This window comes from Sciurus carolinensis, chromosome 2, assembly GCF_902686445.1.
Source record: "Sciurus carolinensis chromosome 2, mSciCar1.2, whole genome shotgun sequence".
Taxonomy (NCBI): domain Eukaryota; kingdom Metazoa; phylum Chordata; class Mammalia; order Rodentia; family Sciuridae; genus Sciurus; species Sciurus carolinensis.
In genome coordinates, this window is record NC_062214.1 from 179,096,569 (window position 1) to 179,115,737 (window position 19,169).

The following is a 19,169-nucleotide window of genomic DNA, read 5'->3' on the forward strand; positions in this document are numbered from 1 at the left end:
TCCTCAGAAAGGGGCTAAGTGGTAAGTAGGCATCACACCCAACTCCAGGCTGAATGGCCCAACTGCTATTGGTATACCTCTCATGTCCAGCATCCCCACAGCTTTCATTTCACCCAAGGTCACCTGGGGTGGCTGGCTGTGCTCCTTGAAGTGAACATTAAGATCCAACTTGCCACAATTTGCATTCTCCATTTTATCCAAGGTTCTGGGCCTTCTAAGCTGTAACATTCTGTCTTGATCACCTCTGAGTTGGCTGTTATGAAGCTGAGGGCCAAAATGTATCCCATTTCTGATTTTCCTTTTTTTTTTTTTTTTTTTTTTTTTTGGTACTGCTGGGATTTAAAGCCAGGTCCTCACCGTGCTGGGCAAACACTCTACTACTGAACTACATTCGTCCCTGATTCGCATTTTGCATACAAAGCTCACTCCCAGTTTAATAGTTATTTTCCATTTCCCTTTTACTCAGATCTTCTTACTTATTCTAACTAGATTTTATTGTGTTGTAAGTTGACATCTCTGCAAACTTTAAAAACTTCCTGGGACTAGAGAATGAGCAAATGCACTTTGGATAAATGATGCTATAACTGGGTTAATTTAAGGTGAATCATTTACCACAGGCTGATTTAGGACAAACATCAGAGATTTAACAAATGGCAAATTCATATTCTCCCTAGAACAATATTTGGCTTACAGGAATCTGAATTTCAGAAGTTGAAAATGATTTCAATGAATTTCAGGGATTCAAAGGGCCCCCCAAAAATGTTTTCCAGAAGCTTCTAAATTTCTGAAGTTTCCTTAGTTAAGAGGAGTGGTTGGAAAAGTGCTTTGTGGTGGTACACTACAGGATACAGGAAAACCAGAGGCAGAATCTTTATTTCACAAGTTTCAAGATACAGTATAAAACGAATCTGTACATCTCTCTATTAACAGGGTTTGTCTGTTTACACAATTATATTACACGTCACCAGCTTTTATACTGCATTTCATTAAATACAAAATAAATTCACAAAAAAGTCTACATGGTATCCCTTCACAATGCCAGCATGGTCTTTTTAAACTTCCTCTTCTAAGTATGTATAGTGGTTACTTGAATCATACAACATTTTTTTTTTTTTAATGAAAGAGAAATAGTGTTAACTTGTCAATCCAAATTAGTAAAAACAGTACATGTGAGATGGCTCCCTGCACATAACCAAGGAATCTTTCTTGTGTATAAAATCAGACTTTTTACTTGTACAAATAGTCATCTTAAGACCCAAATATTGTCATTTGGGGTGGTCATTTTAAATTTTCTTAAAATATCAAGTGGATGGAGAAATTTAGCTTCTTTTCAATGAAACTACACATTTAAAAACCAAGTAGTGCCTCAGAAAATATGGCATTCACTAATTGCATATTTTCACTCATATTTGAGCAATGACTGATGAAAAAGTTTGCATAAAAATAGAAGTTTTCTTTTGCTCTGGTTATTTTTTGCATACTTCTGGTCCAAATATTGTGTAATATATATTAGGTTCACTTTCAAAACAAATACCAGCTATCTTTGGAGCAAAAATAGCCCTGCTACTCTTGGCAGGTAAAGGGGCTATTTACCTGAATGAAGCATCTTGTTTTTGAAATGTGCATGTGAAATGTTAATCCAAACCTCTGTAGAGGAAGTTTTTGCAGATGTAGTTAGACATTAGTACACATGCTACACACATGAAGAACTATGGTTTTCATCTACAGGCCAGCATGCATACTTCCAAAACAATGGTTTGAAGAGCAAACATAAAAAGCAGAGAAGAGAGGGAAAAACAAGTGAAATTCTCTATATAAAATAATTAGTTTTCCTGGAGGCTCCTTAACTAAATGAACCATCAGATCATCACCAGATCACTGGTGGAAGTTTCTAAAGCTTCCCAATGGTAGAGACAAAACAGTTTAGTGGTAAAAGTCCCAGAAATTAGCCTTATATGCAAAAGGGTAACAAATCCTCAAGAACATCAAGATAATTGATTCATAAAGTTTATCTGATTTAAGTACTAAATAATGAATTCTGATTTCCATTTTCTGTGCCATTGACTATTAATCAAAACTAAAGTAAGCCTTACCCAGAAAACAGAAAAAACTTCAAACACAAAAAGGAAAAAAAAAAAAAAAAAATTGGAAAAAACACCCACCAGTGCCACCTTTGCAAAATAAAATAGAAGCAAAATGGATGGTTTCAAGACTGAAACTGTTGGCTAACCAACCAAGCTAATGCACAAGAGAAGAGAAGCTGACTAGAGTGCTAATGTCATTACCTTCGAAGGCTGAAAGACAGACTATAAAAGGCATCAGGAAGGTGGGCTACCATGGAGAATGAAGCCACACTCTATCTGGTAAGTCTAAATTCTAACATTAAAACTCCTGAATCCTGGAGTTAGTTTAATGTCACTGACATTAACTAGCTTTAGTTATTGTCACTTTATTCAAATGGATGCCATTTGATTATATAAGTATTGTGCATTAATTTTAGGAGAAAAACCAAACCCAATTCCTATTTGCTTAGGTACCATGTCTCATGAACAAAAAGAAAAAGGGAGCAAAGTATTTTGAGACAGTCTTTAAAGGAAGCCATAAGAACTGAGTTATTTTACCATTCAAATTTCTAAAAGCAAGTGGCCCAGGGTAAAAGAGGAGGTAGAAGCAAACCAAGGAAAGGATATTTGCAGTATTAATAATAAAAAAGGACACAGTAAGGAGTAAACTAACAGGAAGTCTGTTATTACATGAAGAATAAGACTATACTTTCACATCCAGCCCAAGTGCATGCTGTTTAAGAAATATCTTCTCCAAGTATTAATGGAGGGAAGTAAAGATAGATTTTAAAAAATGCTACCTAAGGAGAAATGAGGTGGATGGTGCAGGAAAAAACTGGAAGTTGGTAGTCATCTTACAGGGTTTTTCAACAAATCTTTTCTTTTGAATCAGGCTCTCAGTATGTTGCCCGGGCTGTTGCTTCAGCCTTTGGAGTAGCTGGGACTACAGGCATGTGCCATCATGCCCAGTTTCTTCAGCTTCTAAATTAAATTAATGCCTTCTAAAAACTGTGTGTGGCTGCTATATAGATTATACTTATTCTGAAGAGTGGGGGCTGAGGCAGCCATGAAGACCCTCACAAATTGTTCCATCTGCACTCAAGTTTCTAAGTGCAAGAGATCAAGGGGGTCACTATAAGAGTTGTCCAAAGCAACATTACACTTTTGAGGGCAACATTTCATACCTCTTACAGATATGCTTTTATATGCAACCACCTCTTCAAATTTGGAAGCAAATATCTGGGAGAAGTTTGCTCACCAGGTTTCCCTTAATATTCCAAACATACAGAAAAGTATACAACTTCACATTTAAATCCTTCATGTTCATTATAGACTAATTAAATCTAATTCTAAATAAAATTCCAACTTCAAAAACCAAAGCATTACAACTCTACAAGAAATAAACTCTTCAAGTTTTCTGACAGATGAGGGATTGTGGGTAAAAAGTCCAAAGGTTAATATACAAGGACTGACATTGGACTGCTCACTAATGTAGGCTCAGAATAGATACTGAATGGCAAATACCACCATTTAACCATAAAAAGAAATATAAATTTGGTTTAATTCTTTCATGTGAGAGATTACATGAAGTTCTCAATTTTCTTTTTTGTTATTTTTGTTTTCTCCCATCTATTTAATCACATAAGCATGAAGTGTAGTAGCCTTGAATTTCCTAACATTAAGTGGGAAGATGGTGAATGTGACAACTAAGCAAATGGTTAACTTTTTATTATAACATAAAACTATTAGAAATAAAAAGCAACCTGAACATACAAAATAGTCCAAACAGGCCTTTGCTTTTGTCAGTCACTGAGCTTAATCCATCTTCAGTTCTCCGAGTTTAGTATGATAATGGTAGTTACTGTATGCCATACCCTGACAATGATATTTCATATTGAAGAATTCAGGATGTTGATATCTTCTTTGAGCAGTAAAAAATGCAAAGTATTTTAAAATAAAATCTGGGAACAAATACTTCAACTTTTGGGAAAGTGTATCTATGATCTTGGTACCCATCCAAAGATCTTCAATGTTGCTTTTTAATTTCTCTCAGCTCGTCCAACCTCTGGCTTCTGGGTCGAGGATCTGTACCACTCAAACAAGCAAATTACATTAAGTAGGTGGGGAAAATTCACGTTAGTGCAAGGAGTCAGTTCACAGAGTTTTACATATATTCTATTACAAAGAAGTGATGTTCACATAGAACTCTTTAAAGCCTTTCAGTCTTTGAAGGACAAAAGCATGGTATGAAGTGTGACCATCACCTATAAGAAACTTCCCAACCTTCCCTTTTAAAATAAAAAGTATGAGGCATATGTATACTTGCATGTGGTCTGGTAAAAATTTCTCAGTTATTGCAGTTCCAAAATACTTTGAAGACATCTTTTTTTGTTTTCTTTTTCTTTTTTAACTTAAAAGGCAAGTTTACTTTCAGACTTTTAAACATATGGGTTTTCCTTTTTACACTGATCAGTTTTTAGTGTCAATGCACAAGACCTCAAAGATGTTTGATATAAGAACTTATGCCCACTGAAAGAATGACCAAAAAGATTATAAAGAAAGATAGCCGGATGCAGCAGAAATTACTTTGAGTGTCTCATGTGTTTCCAAAAAAAAAAAAAAAAGGAAGAAAGGAATAAAGAAAAAAAGTGAAAAGCCACTGAGAGTTGTTATTCCATATGGCACTGAAACAAACATTCAACTTAGTTAAGTTACTTTTCCCTGAAAATAAAGGCATCAGATTCTAAGCAGCTTTAGGAATTCAATGCTTCCTTGTGCCTCTTCCAGGAGGTGGCCACTGATCCCAAGTTCTATATCAAATGCAAGTGTTCTCAGCAAACAAGTTCCTTTGTTTTCACTGGTCAAGGCTGGACATGGTGGCTGTTACTGCGGTGGCTGCTGCTCTTGTGGCCCCTCCTGCTGGGGTGGAGCTGGCCGTGGCCCTGGAGCCCTGGGCACAGGCATGTCTTGGTGCTGCCTCTGCCTGTAAGCTATAACTGTTCCCAACAGCAATGCAATGATGGTCATGAGGTAAAGATCCCACTCGGGTCCCAAGAGCTGGTCCATATCAAGTTGGGTGAACATGTCACGAATCTTAAAGAAAACAATGTAAAACTCATCATCACTTCAATGCCAGGCAAGGAATCATGAAAGTTACATCACATATTAGAGATAAATGCTGAATTAATTAACTGCTTTTTCAACATGTTTTAAAAAAAGGTTTTAAAAGCTTTCGACTGAAGTTCACAATAATGTGTCTCAGGAATAGGGTTATTATAGAGATTGACTATATACAATGTCTAAGAGGGTTCCCCTCCTGCCACTGGTAATTTAATGTACCAGTTTCCAATCATCTTCCGCAGAAAAAGATGGAAAGAAACATTGGCATAATAAAGGAACAGGGCGAAACGTGAGCATCTTGGTTCTGTAATCTCTTTGTGGTGCTGCACCCGAGCTGAAGAGCTGTTCTGTTGACAGCTGAGTTATTCCTGCTACCTTTCATGTAACTAAAGACGACTAGAATTCAATGCCTAATAGCTGAATGGATAATGCTTTCTGGTTAGGCTTTAACTAAAACTCATAGTATATTAACACATGAATTTGAACTAACAGTTATGTTCTTAGTCTATGGGATTTTATTTGTCATTTTTGAGAAGTTATTCCTGATATTTTCTGACTACCACTCACCCCCAAATTAGTAAATATGGGGCTTATTCTTTATTTAAACAGTATTAAATTTACAAGATCTCCATAATGCATATTTGTAGGTACAGGTGCTAAATTTTTCTGGGAAAAAAATTATAAGAAACAACTGAAGAGGGGCCTGAAATGGGAGCTTTTGTGTTTTTCTGTACTATTTGTCCTTTAATACTTATTACACTTGTACTTTTTAAAAGTTGGAATATCTGGGTGGTAGGATTATGAGATATTTTATTGTCTTTACATTTCTATATTAAAAAGAGCAGATATAATATACTCATTATGACATACTGCAATATCAAATCCTAGAACATACTTAGTGATGAGAACTCTGGGATAGAAGAATCTGAATTAGTCCCTGAGAGAATCAGTGGGCTTTTCAACTAAAGGAAAAAGATAATTTCAACTGGCAGAGTGTATGACATATTCTGGTTCATCAAAGCAATTATAGCAACTGATATTACACATGTATGAACAACAGGAAGGACAGAATCTAACATGTGCAGTGCTCTGGAGCCTTGTGTGTGGAGGATCTCAGCAGCATGGCTAAAGGTGGCAAAAGGGAGAAGTTCATTTCTCCTTATTGCTGCTGGAGCAGCATGGACTACATTTCTATCTGTAACATGGAGGGAAAGCTGACCTTGAATCTGAGGTCAAAGTGCTATACCAAATTATTCTGAAAGACATTAAACATCATCCTTTTATGGTACTGAATAAACTAAAGTTAAATGGCCCTTGTTTTTAACAAGGGTTTTGAACATTTTGGGTTTTCAGAGTTAAATTCTGTAATTTGCTATTAGGAACTATTAGTACTATGAGCAAAATTTAAAACTGACAGAACTCAAGAACACCTACATGTAATATCTTTAACTAAAATAGGTAGCTTTGAAGAAAACGGGTAACCCATCTTCTTTTTAGGTTCTACTGATAGCCTCTTTAAATAATTCAAGTTATTTTTAGGGAGGAAAATTTTGGTGGCGTTTTAAACTTATGTTTCACTATTGGAAGAATCTGAGGTACAACAGGTTGTACAGATTCTCAGGTTCTTCTTCCTCCCCCGACTTTTTTTTTTTTTAAAGGAACTGGTTCAAGTCCTACCAGGCAGTCATCTCATTTAATGTTTACTGGATTTATTTAAGTACTATTTCAAATTGCCATGCGTTAGTCTCTTTTCCCTAAACTGGAAAACACCTGCATTAAAGAAAAATGCTTTAACATTAGGAACCGATGTGAAATGCTACCTGAAAACTGTGTTACTGCTTCATGTCTACATCTGACTCTCACCTGATGAGGTCCTGTGATACTTCACCTGGGCAGAAGAAGGAATGAGATCCAACACAGAATACTCTTCCCTATGCTTTCCAACTTTTTAAACAAATCTCCAGGCCTGAGAAAGTGATATCATTTTTATTTTAATTAAAAGAGGCATGGACCACTTACGTTTGTTTCCCGTATGTACTGCAAGAAATAGACAACACCCAGTTTGCAGAGTGCTAAGAAGACTGGTACTTGGGCATCAGGACTAGCTTCAGCTGCCATGTCATAAAAGCGTTTTGCAAGATGAATATCCTATAATATAGGTAACGAATTCCAAATTTATTTCTTGTCAAAATATGTAAAACTGTTTATTTAGTTTAAATATTAGGAATATTTGTTTTACTTTAACCTAAAATGAATTTCCCTTATCTAAAAAAAAAAAAAAAAACCAGCTTTACTTGAGTAAAACTTCTTTAATTATCTAACTGCACAATTTTGAAAAATTTAATTAAAATTTAGAAAACTTTATTTTCTCCAATGTAACATACTATTTGCTTTGAAGATATGCTGGCTATAGTCATGTATACTGCTAACCTGGAGAATTCCAAGGATAGCCTCTAGGTTTTAAGCTGTTTTTTTCTACTTAAAACTTCACTTGGTGTAAGCAACTCTGGTTTCATTTTAAATCTCCAGTTCACACTCAAGATTTCCAAGAGGTACTTCTGTGGACAATATTAAAGGTCTCTATATTTTAGTTCCTGAACTTACATATAGGCTTTCTCTAATCAGATAAATGCCTGGGAATTGGCCTGTGTGCACAGCGACCTCTCTGCACTTTACAAAGAAAGGTTCTTCTCCTACCTCACCCCTTTCTCGTGTGCTCTGTCCAGGGCATAAAAACTTCAGGGTCACCACAAAGAGAAACGCTGAAATACTGGTTTTGGAGAAGTCTCCAACACTGACTAATTATGAACCCACTGTAGGGTATCTTGTCTTAGACATATTTCTATGAAAGGTAAAACAAATCACTACTAATTTTGACCCAGGAAGCAGTGTTGGGAATTTAGATATATAGGAAAAGTGGACAGTGAGAGTTGTGATAATTTGCATTTAAAAATCCAACTTTTTCCATGCCCTGACGATTGTAAAAAAATACCAAACTCTTAGGAAAGAATTTCATGAGATGGAGGAAAGAAAGGCTACTCACACAGAATAATTTTCCTCCTCATATATTTAAATATAAGCATTTACTTTGAGCTATTCTTTATTCTTGTCCTTGTGTCATTAGTTAAAAAGAAAGTATCTTCAAGTAATAGTAACAGTATGGTTAACATCTCTGATTTTTTTAAAAAAAATATAGTAACTCAGGGCTGGGGGTGTAGGTCAGTGGCATAGCTCCTGCTTAGCATGCATTAGACCCTGGGGTGGATCCCCAATACCTAAACAAAATCTGATGATTTTTTTAGACTGCTGTATTTTTCAAGATCATAGATCAAATTTTATGTAATAACACAGACTGAGGATGATTCCATAGAATAATTTAAACTTTATCAAATCATATCTTGAATTTTTTTTTCTAGTTGTAGCCAATTCTTATCTCTCTATAATACTTAACATTTTTCTAGCTATAATATTTGCCGAACTGATTAACACTTAGCAATATATTTAAAAAAAGAGAAAAAATAGGAAAATGTAATTTTGATATTACACAAAGTAACAATTATTGTGATTTTTGTATAAGCTATTTTCAAAATCTGAACCTAAGTTCCCTTCCCTCCTCTCATTGAAGAAATATGACTTTTTGTCATATTCTTTATTCATAAGAATTTATAGTATTAGCTCTCTATACATTAGAAATTAAACTGAGAAGAGTATATTAATTTTCATGTTTTATTTAAAAAAAATTTTTTTAGTTGTCAATGGACCTGTTTTATTAACTTATATGTGGTGCTGAGAATCGAACCGAGTGCCCCACACATACTAGACAAGCGCTCCATCACTGAGCCACAACCCCAGCTCCATCACTGAGCCACAACCCCAGCCCCTCATGTTTTGTAATCTATTATAAAAACATTATCAATGATCATTTTAATCTTGATTTCTTTCAGTTAAATTACTGCTAAATATATCCCATGAATGCATAATTTATATGTAATCATCATTAATCATCAAACACATAGCAAACTTTACTTGAATTAAAAAAATGAAGTCAGTTTTTCTGATAGAAACTAAATCTGACTGGCTGACAAGGCAGAGAGCCTTCTCTGATGTGTCATGTGGCACAGATCTTCTGGAAGCAAGGCACTGAGTCTGCACTCCAGTGTTCTGATAAAACTACATTTAAATACTTAATAGTGATTATATTGTAAATATTGAGGTAACTTTAAAATACTAACACTGACATATTGAAACAGAAATAAAATAGCGAAATGTGGTAAAAAACATAATCTGTCAAAAAATAGCATTAGCAAAATGAAATTAACAACCTTCCCTCCATCCTTAAACACATTAGGTCAACAAAATGCCCCTATGTGACAGAGTAAAGGGTATAATGAAATCATTTCATAAATTTGGCAAAGCTTTTTCAGGACTCTTCAAAAACTGAGAAAGTGAATGGCTCCAGGGATAGGAAACACATTCTTCTGCCAGTCTCCGGCTTCTAATTCTTTCAACATTAGTGAAGGGGGTTCCTAATCAAAGTTGTCAGGGATAGAGCACTAAAAATACTTTTTAATGAGAGATCACTCTGATTTTTGGCATACCACTTGAAAGCAGTTAAAAGAATGGTAACTGTGTTGTAATAAAACTCTTCCAATTCCTATATACTTATTTATGTGAACAATGTTCAATTCATACATTTATAAAAATAAAAATGAGAATTGGTGCTATTCTCAATTATACACAGACAGATTTTAAAAAAATACAAAAATTTTAGTTATTTTATTGATTAATAACAGATTAATAACTAGTCAACTGTGACTAATATCTTATGAATCTTAACAGAGATCAAACAAAATAAAAAATAAATGTATATACTGTTTCAGATAAGTATGAAAAGGTGACCAGTTAAAGACCAAATCACTAAAAATATAGCATTAGTATATAATTCTATGAAAGTAGGGGCTAAAAATATAAATTTAAGGAGACAAGGAAAATATAATTAAAGAATTTATTTGTTTATTTTTAAAAAATCAACACTGGGTATCAAGTTATTTTGATATTTAGAGTCTATTGGATATTCAATAATTTATTAATTTTATTTCAAGAATATTTATTTTAATTTTTAAAATAGGTGGAAATTTAGATCCTTTTGAAACTTAAGAAAAATTTAAAAGTAAACTTAAAAAAATGTGTAAGAAGTAAAATTTTTCAAAGTTCTGAGAGGACACAGGCAAAAATGCTAACACTACAATTCTAGGGAGCATTAGACTTCAGTAGAAGGACTAAGAATTGGAAATAATTTTATCAGTAGGAAAATTTTTAATTCATTTCAAAATAATTTAGAAACAACAGAATTTGCCTGATTATGGACAGTGTTTCTTTTTTTTTTTTAACATTTGTTTATTGATTTATTGATTTATTTACGTGGTACTGGGGACTGAACCCAGGGCCTTGGGCATGAGAGGCAAGCACTCTACCAACTGAGCTATATCCCCACCCCAAGGACGGTGTTTCTTGAACAAGAAGTGATAACACAGGCGGCATTGATTTCTGTGTCACGAATCTGCCTTTAATTTAATACCCTAAATATAACAGTGTAGGTATTAACGTGTACATGTGTGCTGGAAGATGAGAGCATTAAGGGCAGTCTTCTGAAATATTACAAATCATAATTTATTGGCCTAAAATCTGATGGAATTCCAAAGAAAGCCTATTATCCATACAAATGCAGGCATTTTTTCCTTGTCATGATTGTTATTCAAACACCTGTTTTGAAGCCACTCACCTGTTTAATGCCTAGTCCTTTCTCGTGCATATATCCCAGATTAAACATAGCTTGTGCACTGTGTTGCTGCTCAGAAGCTAGCCGATAATGAATAAATGCAGTCTCGTAATCTACATCCGTGCCAAATCCATAGAAATGGTAGTCTCCAAGCTTAATTCTAGCCACAGTATAGCCTTAAACAAAAGTTAAATGCAAAACTGTCAATAAATAAAGTGTGCTTAAGACAGATTAATTTGTTATTTGCCTTCCCTTAAAATATTTGTACAAGACAAAGAATTTTAATTTGCAGTACACAAACTATAACAAAGTCCTCAAACTATCAAGTCAGTAAAAATTTAAACTAGAAGTACAGCTTTTCTATAGAATGTTTTGTAATAGAAAGAGGTGAAACAAATTGGCTAATATTCTATTTTACTAATACTCCTCTTAAATCTTCATGCTCTATTTTATCCTATCATTTAAATTGTAAAAAGTGGTTCAGCATGACTACTGTTTAGGAGAAGGAAGAGGCAGATAATTTTCAGGAGATTTATGTGAGAGAAACAAATATTCAAAAGAAAAAGAGTGGGAAAAGTTAGAGTCCTTTTGAGTTTCAGGATGATATTCTATTATAAATTCTACTCATGGGGCTGGGGAGATAGCTCAGTCGGTAAAGTGCTTGCCTTGCAAGCATAAGACCATGGGTTCGATTCCCAGCACCACAAAAAAAAAAAAAAAAAAAAAAAAATTCTACTCAAATCTCATTTTACACAATAAACTGGCCTGAAATTAGAAACCAAAGAGCGAACCACAGCATGATGGAAATGTACAAAGACTTTACGATTCCATTTAAAAACTCTGGTACTAGTACTACCATTGAGAATAAATACTGATCATGATATAAACAAGTGAAGCCATAGTTAGTATCTCTGCTTAATTTTAAGGTTATGAATGATCTGATTTAATGTGCATAGGAGATGAAAATCAATTAAGAAGTCACTGGGTAAAACTCTTATCCTAGAATTAATCTCTCACCTTGAGAAGCAGCCCTGTTCCAATGTAGTAAAGCTCTGGGATAAGTTTCATTCTCACCGACAATGCTTGCCTCTCCTACAGAAAAAGAAGTGAAATACAAATCAGGCATTTAAGGAAAGGCACTAGAATCTCATGCTTCATTTGCAACTAGGGTGAATATCTGGAGCATAATAGGTACTAAATTGGAATAAAACACTGAGTTCAAAAAAGTCAGTGAATTCAGGATATCAAAACGTCTTCAAACATGTTCTGATAACAATACTGATAATAAGACTAATTACTGAGCCACTTCTGGGGATTCAATCCTGGGAAAATTCAGTGTTTCGTTATTTGCTATATTTTAAGAAGATACTGAATGCAGTTAGGCCCAAGGCAGGACTAAAATGAACCTTACTCTGATCCAGAATGAAGGCTGCATTGCTTTGTGCCACTTCATAGCCTTGTTCAGCTAGCAGGAGGTATTGGACCACTGCAGCATTGTAGTCACCATCTTTATAGCTGTTATAGGCAGTCATAAGCCTCTCAGACCAACGGCCTCGTTCACATACGTTCTTAAATAACTGGGAGAACAGAAAAAAGAAAATAAAATATGCCAAAAAAAAACTTTTGTGCCCTGGCTACAAATGATTGTTAAATTTGCTCTTGAACCTCTAGCAGCTCACTTTCATTTACCCTTTAGAGATAAACAGGTTTATAAAAATAAGAGCATTATATGCCATTACTCTGAACAGGTGTTGTTCTAATGATTTATATATACTATGCATATTAACATACTTAATCCTCCTAAGAGGTTGATGAAGGGCCATCCTATGAGGTAAGTCCTTTTAGCAGCCCCACTTTACAATAAGGACACTAAACAGATTTAGAGAGTTTGGTAAGAATTTATCAATGTCACTCTGAAGTGTCGCATATGAGAGAGCTGAAGAGGAAAATTTCCGATTAGGAGATACTAGCATTCCCCTTTGGAACATTTATTCAACAATATTCTTTTTTTCTGATGCTATCAGATGCTATCTGAGGCGCAAGAGATACCATAGACACCAACATCTGCTCTTATAAACACTGATGCTAATGGGAACAGACAAAACAGAATAGTTACACACGGACCCCCACAGTCTTCCCTCAGTATATCAATGCTAAAAAGCTGAGTCTTTTTCTACTGTAGAAAAAAAATCATGCAAGGAAAACCAGAACTAAAAGGGTATGGCTTCCTATTGGATAAATCAATTTCCTACATACAAATCATTAGAAACTCCCTTACCTCTACTGCAGTGTGACATGATCGCATCACACCTGTGCCGCTGGCATGCATTTGTGCTAGGTTATAGAAAGCCAGGATGTGGCCTCCTTGAGAAGCTAAATTAAAATACTTCAAGGCCTGCTTATAATCTCTTTTGACTCCAATGCCGTCTGTAAGAAAAAAAAAAAAAATCACGTGAAAGAGCCTTAAATAAGATTTAGTTAAGTATCAGAGAAGCTTTCCCTATGAGGAATAAACTCCAATGAAAGTATCACGAGTTCAAAGCCAGCCTCAGCAACTTAGTGGGACTCTAAGCAACTCAGTGAGACCCTGTCTCTAAATAAAATATAAAAAAGGGGCTGGGGATGTGGCTCAATGGTTATGCACCCCTTGGTTCAATTCTCAGTACCAAAAAAAATTAATATATTAATATATATTAATCTATATTAATCAGGTTCACATTTATATTAGTAAATGTAAATACTTATAAATATAAAGTATATTAATAATAAATATGTATTTATAAATATTTATGTTTAGTAAATATGTGAACATGGTTAATATAGATTAATATATATTAATACTGATTAAAATAATTTTACAGTGAAAAATAAGATGCACAAAAAAATGAATTGGGAGAACATTAATTAGCCAGAATTGGGTAGTTCCCACTTCCATATCATAGCGCCATCTAGTGGAAAATGGATTAGTTTAGATCTTGGGGAATTCATGATAAATTTCAATGTTACTTACTATAGTACATAGAACCAAGCTGTAGTTGCCCATCCACCCAGCCTTGTTCAGCAGCTTTCTGGAAATACTTCAGTGCCAGATCATAATTCTGCAGAAAAAGAAGTCAAATGATGAAAAAGCTCAAAAGGCTGATACATTCAGAAGTTTGGGGATTCATTCATTTTAAGGAATGAGTAAAGCAAACAAACTAAATTTTGAAGAGTTATTAAAAAGGAGACCTTCTAATTTTTTTTAATAATACACAGATGTTGATATACTTCAAGTCACTGGGGGATTAATATTTAGGACTGTAAAGAAAAGCAAATAAGAGTCTTTGTGAAACATTTGTATATTTGCTTTCAGAAAGCATGAATACTAGAACATCAGACCAGGAATTAAGAAATAGTCACTCTAGGGGCAGTCAGTAAAGTGCTTGCCTTGAAAGCACAAGGCCCTGGGTTTGATCCCCAGCACTGCCAAAAAAAAAAAAAAAAAAAGTCACTTTATTTTTTAAATTATTTTTTTGTAGTTGTAGATGGACAGATGCATTTATTTTATTTATTTATTTTTATGTGGTGCTCTTGTTAGAGGAGGTTGCTTTCCTGGCTGCTCCATGACATAAAACCAAGAGAGCAGACAGGCACTTCTTCATAAGGTTGGTGAACAAAAAAAAAAAAGGCGGGGGACTTTACTGGAATCTAACACTGGATGTTCAAAGCAGATCTGCAACTCAGGAGGTTGGATATAATAAAATAAGAAATCCCCAGCAGCACAGATGCTGCCATGGCTGTGCTGAAAGCACCAGTCAGAGTGGTCCCTCCTCAAGCAAAGTGGAAGGATAAGGGAATTAAAAGAACCCACATCTTGGGAGGTTTGAGGCGTGTGTGGGTATGGAGTATTTAAAGATCAAGGGCATTGTCTGACAATGCACATATCCTTGTGTGGGAAAGAAGCCATCATCTCTCCAGGCAGGTGTGGAGGACAAAGGAAGGAACCATTTTGCAGCCACGGCACTGGGGCCAGCAGCTGGCAAAAGAGTTTGGTCTGAAATTCAGGCCCATGACATAAAATGTGCTTCAATGGACAGGAGAAAATCAAAGGTGAAGAGGTTTCATTGCAGGACCAGCTGGGGGAGACATATCTGGCCAGGAACTCTGAAGGGCAGGGGTTGGAGAGACTAGAGACTGAACCCGAGAACAGGAAATGTGGAGTTTGCCAGTGACATAGAGGACTAAGAACTGGCTTCCCAGGGGAGGTCCCTGGGGTATAGTTTCCCAATGTGGACCAGCAAGTACTGGGTCCTGGAGGTGCACTGATTTAGAATCTCCAGACCAGTTGGCATTCAGTGAAGAGCATGGAGCCCACCTAAGCCTAAACCCTGCCTCCAGGAATTCCACCATTGGGATTACCTCTCTCACTCCAGCAGTCTGGAGGGTGGAGCATCACACTCCAGACGATCTCACCTAAAACTGCCTCACCTAAAACTGCCAAGAAGAGAAGCTGAGAATCTTTTGAACTCTAATGGAAGAATTCTTTAACTTTTCATCAAGATTTTTTTCTTTTTTCCTTTTTTAAAAATTCTTTTCTCTGCTTGTGACCTTAATGGTACATGAACATTTATACATATTCATATTTGTTTTTTTCTCATTTCTAGCATTTTTGAAGCCAGTTATTTTTCATGGATTAGTTTTTTGAGAACTAGGATGTTTGATTAGTATATTTAAGCTTTTATATTGTTTTATTTTTAATTAAAAAATTTTTACTTTACATATTTTTTCTCGTTTCCCTTGATTAGCTTTTTTTCTTCTGCTAACTGCCAATCTCTATTCTCTCTTTCATTCAATTTTTTACTTCTATCTTCTCTCCTCCTTCCTCATAATCATCACATCCTATAGCACTTCTGTTCTCTTGTCCACCTTTTGAAATTATAAACCCTTTTGCAAACTTGCTGTTTTTATTGTAGGCAGTAAATGATCATAGTATTTCTGGTTATTGTGATAATTAGCATTGCAGATGTCACAGTAGGAACTATTTGCTGTATATTGTTTGCATTGGTTATTGTTATTACTTGTCTCCTCCTAAACAGTGAGGCACTGGAAACCTTCAGGGACACTATAAGTCCACAGGGTAGAAGCCTGACTGCCTCAGATCCATACTGTTAGATGGGTAAACACACAAACAACATGAAAAAGCAAGGGAACAAATTCTCCTAAACAAACCAAGATATTCCAATAACAGAATCCATCAATACCACAGTGGAAGAAATGGCAGAGAAGGAATTTAGAATGTACACAGTTAAATTCATCTGTAGTGTAAAGGACAGTATAAAGAGTGAAATCAGAGAGAAAATAAAGAAAGTGAAAGATCACTTCAATGAACAGATAGAGATTCTGAGAAAAAAAAAAAAAAAAGCAGAAATCCTTGAAATGAGGGAATTAAACCAAATTAAAAATTCAATTGAAAGCATAACCAACAGACAAGATCACTTGGAAGACAGAGTTTCAGGAAATGAAGACAAAATACACAATCTTGAAAACAATGACTGTGGAGGAAAAGATGAACAGAACTTGCAAGAAATATGGGATAACCTGAAAAGACCAAATTTAAGATGTTTTGGGACGCATAAAGGCTTAGAAATATAAATGATAGGACTGCACAATCTTTTCAATGAAATAATATCAGAAAATTTCCCAAACCTGAAGAATAAAATGGAAAATTAAATACAAGAGGTTTACAGGACCCCAAATATACAAAATACAACAGACCCACTCCAAAGCACATTATAGTGAAGATGCCTAACATACAGAATAAGGATAGGTTTTTAAAGGCTGCCAGAGAAAAACATCAGGCAACATTCAGAGGGAAACCAATCTGGATTTCAGCTGATTTCTCAACCCAGATCCTCAAAGCTAGGTGGTCTTGGAATAATATATACCAAGCTCTAAAAGAAAATGGATGCCAGACAAGAATACTATATCCAGAAAAATTAAGCTTTAGAATTGATGATGAAATAAAAACTTTCCATGATAAACAAAAGATAAAGAATTCACGATTAGAAAGTCTGTACTATAAAACATACTCAATAAAGGTATTTCATAAAGAAGAAATTAAAAACAAAAGTGAAAACCAGCAAAGGGAGGAACTACACTAAAAGAACAGTGAATCAATGGAGAAACTAATTCAAATTAAAAACTAGAAATCAATCAAAATGACAGGGAATAAAAACCATTTTTTTTTTTTTTTTTTTTTTTGCAGTGCTGGGGATTAAAACCATATCTTAATAACAACATTGAATGTAAATGGCCTAGACTTGTTAATCAAAAGACAAAGACTGGCAGATCGGATTAAAAAATGAAACCCAAAAATATTCTGCCTCCAAGAGGCTCACCTCATAGGCAAAGACTTCTACAGACTGAAGGTAAAAGGATGGGGAAAATCGTATCATTCACATGCATCTCATAAACAAGCAGGAATTTCTAACCTCATATCAGAAAAAGTGAACATCAAGTCAAAGTTAATCAGAAGGGACACAGAAGGACGTTTCATACTGCTTAAGGGAGTTATACATCAATAAGACATAACAATCATAAATATTTATGCCCCAAACAATGGCACATCTATGTACATTAAACAAACCCTTCTCAATTTCAAGAAGCAAATAACTACAACACAATAATACTGGGAGACTTTAACATACCTCTCTCACCACTGGCTGATCCTCCAAACAAAAACTAAATAAAAAAGCTACAAAATTAACTTAGACTTAGACATATGTAGAATATTTCATCCATCAATGAGTGAAAACACTTTCTTCTCAGCAGTACCTGGTCCTTCTCTAAAATGGACCATATCTTAGGTCACAAAGCAACTCTTAGCCAATATAAAAAGAAATAGATAATACCTTGCATCCTATCAGATCATGATGGAATGAAATTAGAAATCAATGATAAAATAAAAAATAGAAGCTACTCTAACACCTGGAGACTAAATAACACACAACCTAATGATGAAGGAATAGCAGAAGAAATCAGGGATGAAATAAAGAAATACTTAGAGGTAAATGAGAATAGTGATACAACATATCAAAATCTCTGGGACACTATGAGGACAATGCAAAGAGGAAAGTTCATTGTATTGAGGTCATTCATTAAAAGAATAGAAAGTCAACAAATAACTTAATATTACATCTTAAAGCCCTAGAAAAAGAACAAATCAATACCAAAAGCAATAGAAGACAGGAAACTGTTAAAATCAGAGGTGAAATCAATAAAACTGAAACAAAAGAAACAAGTGAAAAAATTGACAAAACAAAAAGCTGGTTCTTTGAAAAAAAAAATCATCAAAATTGGTAAGCCCTTGTCCAAGTTAACAAAGAAAAAGGGAGAAAACTCAAATTACTAAAATTCGTTATGAAAAAGGAAATATCGCAATGGAAACTATTGAAATACAGATGATAATCAGAAACTATTTTGAAAATTTATACTCTAATAAAATAAAAAATCTTGAAGACATTGGTAAATTTCTAGAGATACATGACCTACCAAGATTAAATCAGGACATAGAAAATTTAAACACATCAATTTCAAGCAATGAAATTGAAGATACCATCAAAAGCCTACCAACAAAGAAAAGTCCCAAACCAGAGAGATTCTGAGTTCTACCAGAACTTCAAAGAACTAATACCAATCCTCCTCAAACTATTCCATGAGACACAAAAGGATGGAACCCTTCCAAACTCATTCTATGAAGCTAGTATCACCCTGATACCAAAACCAGACAAGACACATCAAGGAAAGAAAATTACAGACCAATATTCCTGATGAACACAGATACAAAAATTCTTAATACACTGGCAAATTGCACACAAAAACATATTAAAAAGATAGTGCATCATGATCAAGTGGGGTTCATCCCAGGGATGTAAGGTTGGTTCAACATACAGAAATCAATGATCATGATTCATCACATCAACAGACTTAAAGACAAGAATCACATGATTATCTCAATAGATGCAGAGAAAGCATTTGACAAAATACAGCATCCTTCATGTTCAAAACACTAGAAAAACTAGGCATAGAAGCATACCTCAACATTGTAAAAGCTATATATGCTAAAACTAATGCCTACATCATTCTAAACGGAGAAAAATTGAAAGCATTCTCTAAAAATTCAAACAAGACAGGGATGCCCTCGTTCACCACTTCTATTCAACATAGTC

General features: G+C 34.7%; 1 protein-coding gene across 1 annotated transcript in view; it reads right to left on the reverse strand.

Annotated features, from left to right (window-relative positions):
- Nucleotides 1-854: 854 nt before the first annotated feature.
- Nucleotides 855-19,169, reverse strand: part of Sel1l (SEL1L adaptor subunit of ERAD E3 ubiquitin ligase) — a 65,833-nt gene continuing 47,518 nt past the window's right edge. Inside the window, exons 15-21 of the mRNA XM_047538993.1 lie at nucleotides 13,973-14,060; nucleotides 13,241-13,389; nucleotides 12,374-12,539; nucleotides 11,980-12,054; nucleotides 10,966-11,138; nucleotides 7,203-7,331; nucleotides 855-5,156 (exon numbers count right to left, since the gene is read on the reverse strand). Of these exons, the coding sequence (XP_047394949.1) occupies nucleotides 4,947-5,156; nucleotides 7,203-7,331; nucleotides 10,966-11,138; nucleotides 11,980-12,054; nucleotides 12,374-12,539; nucleotides 13,241-13,389; nucleotides 13,973-14,060 (990 nt within the window). The 3' untranslated portion in view covers nucleotides 855-4,946. The remainder of the gene's footprint in view (nucleotides 5,157-7,202; nucleotides 7,332-10,965; nucleotides 11,139-11,979; nucleotides 12,055-12,373; nucleotides 12,540-13,240; nucleotides 13,390-13,972; nucleotides 14,061-19,169) is intronic.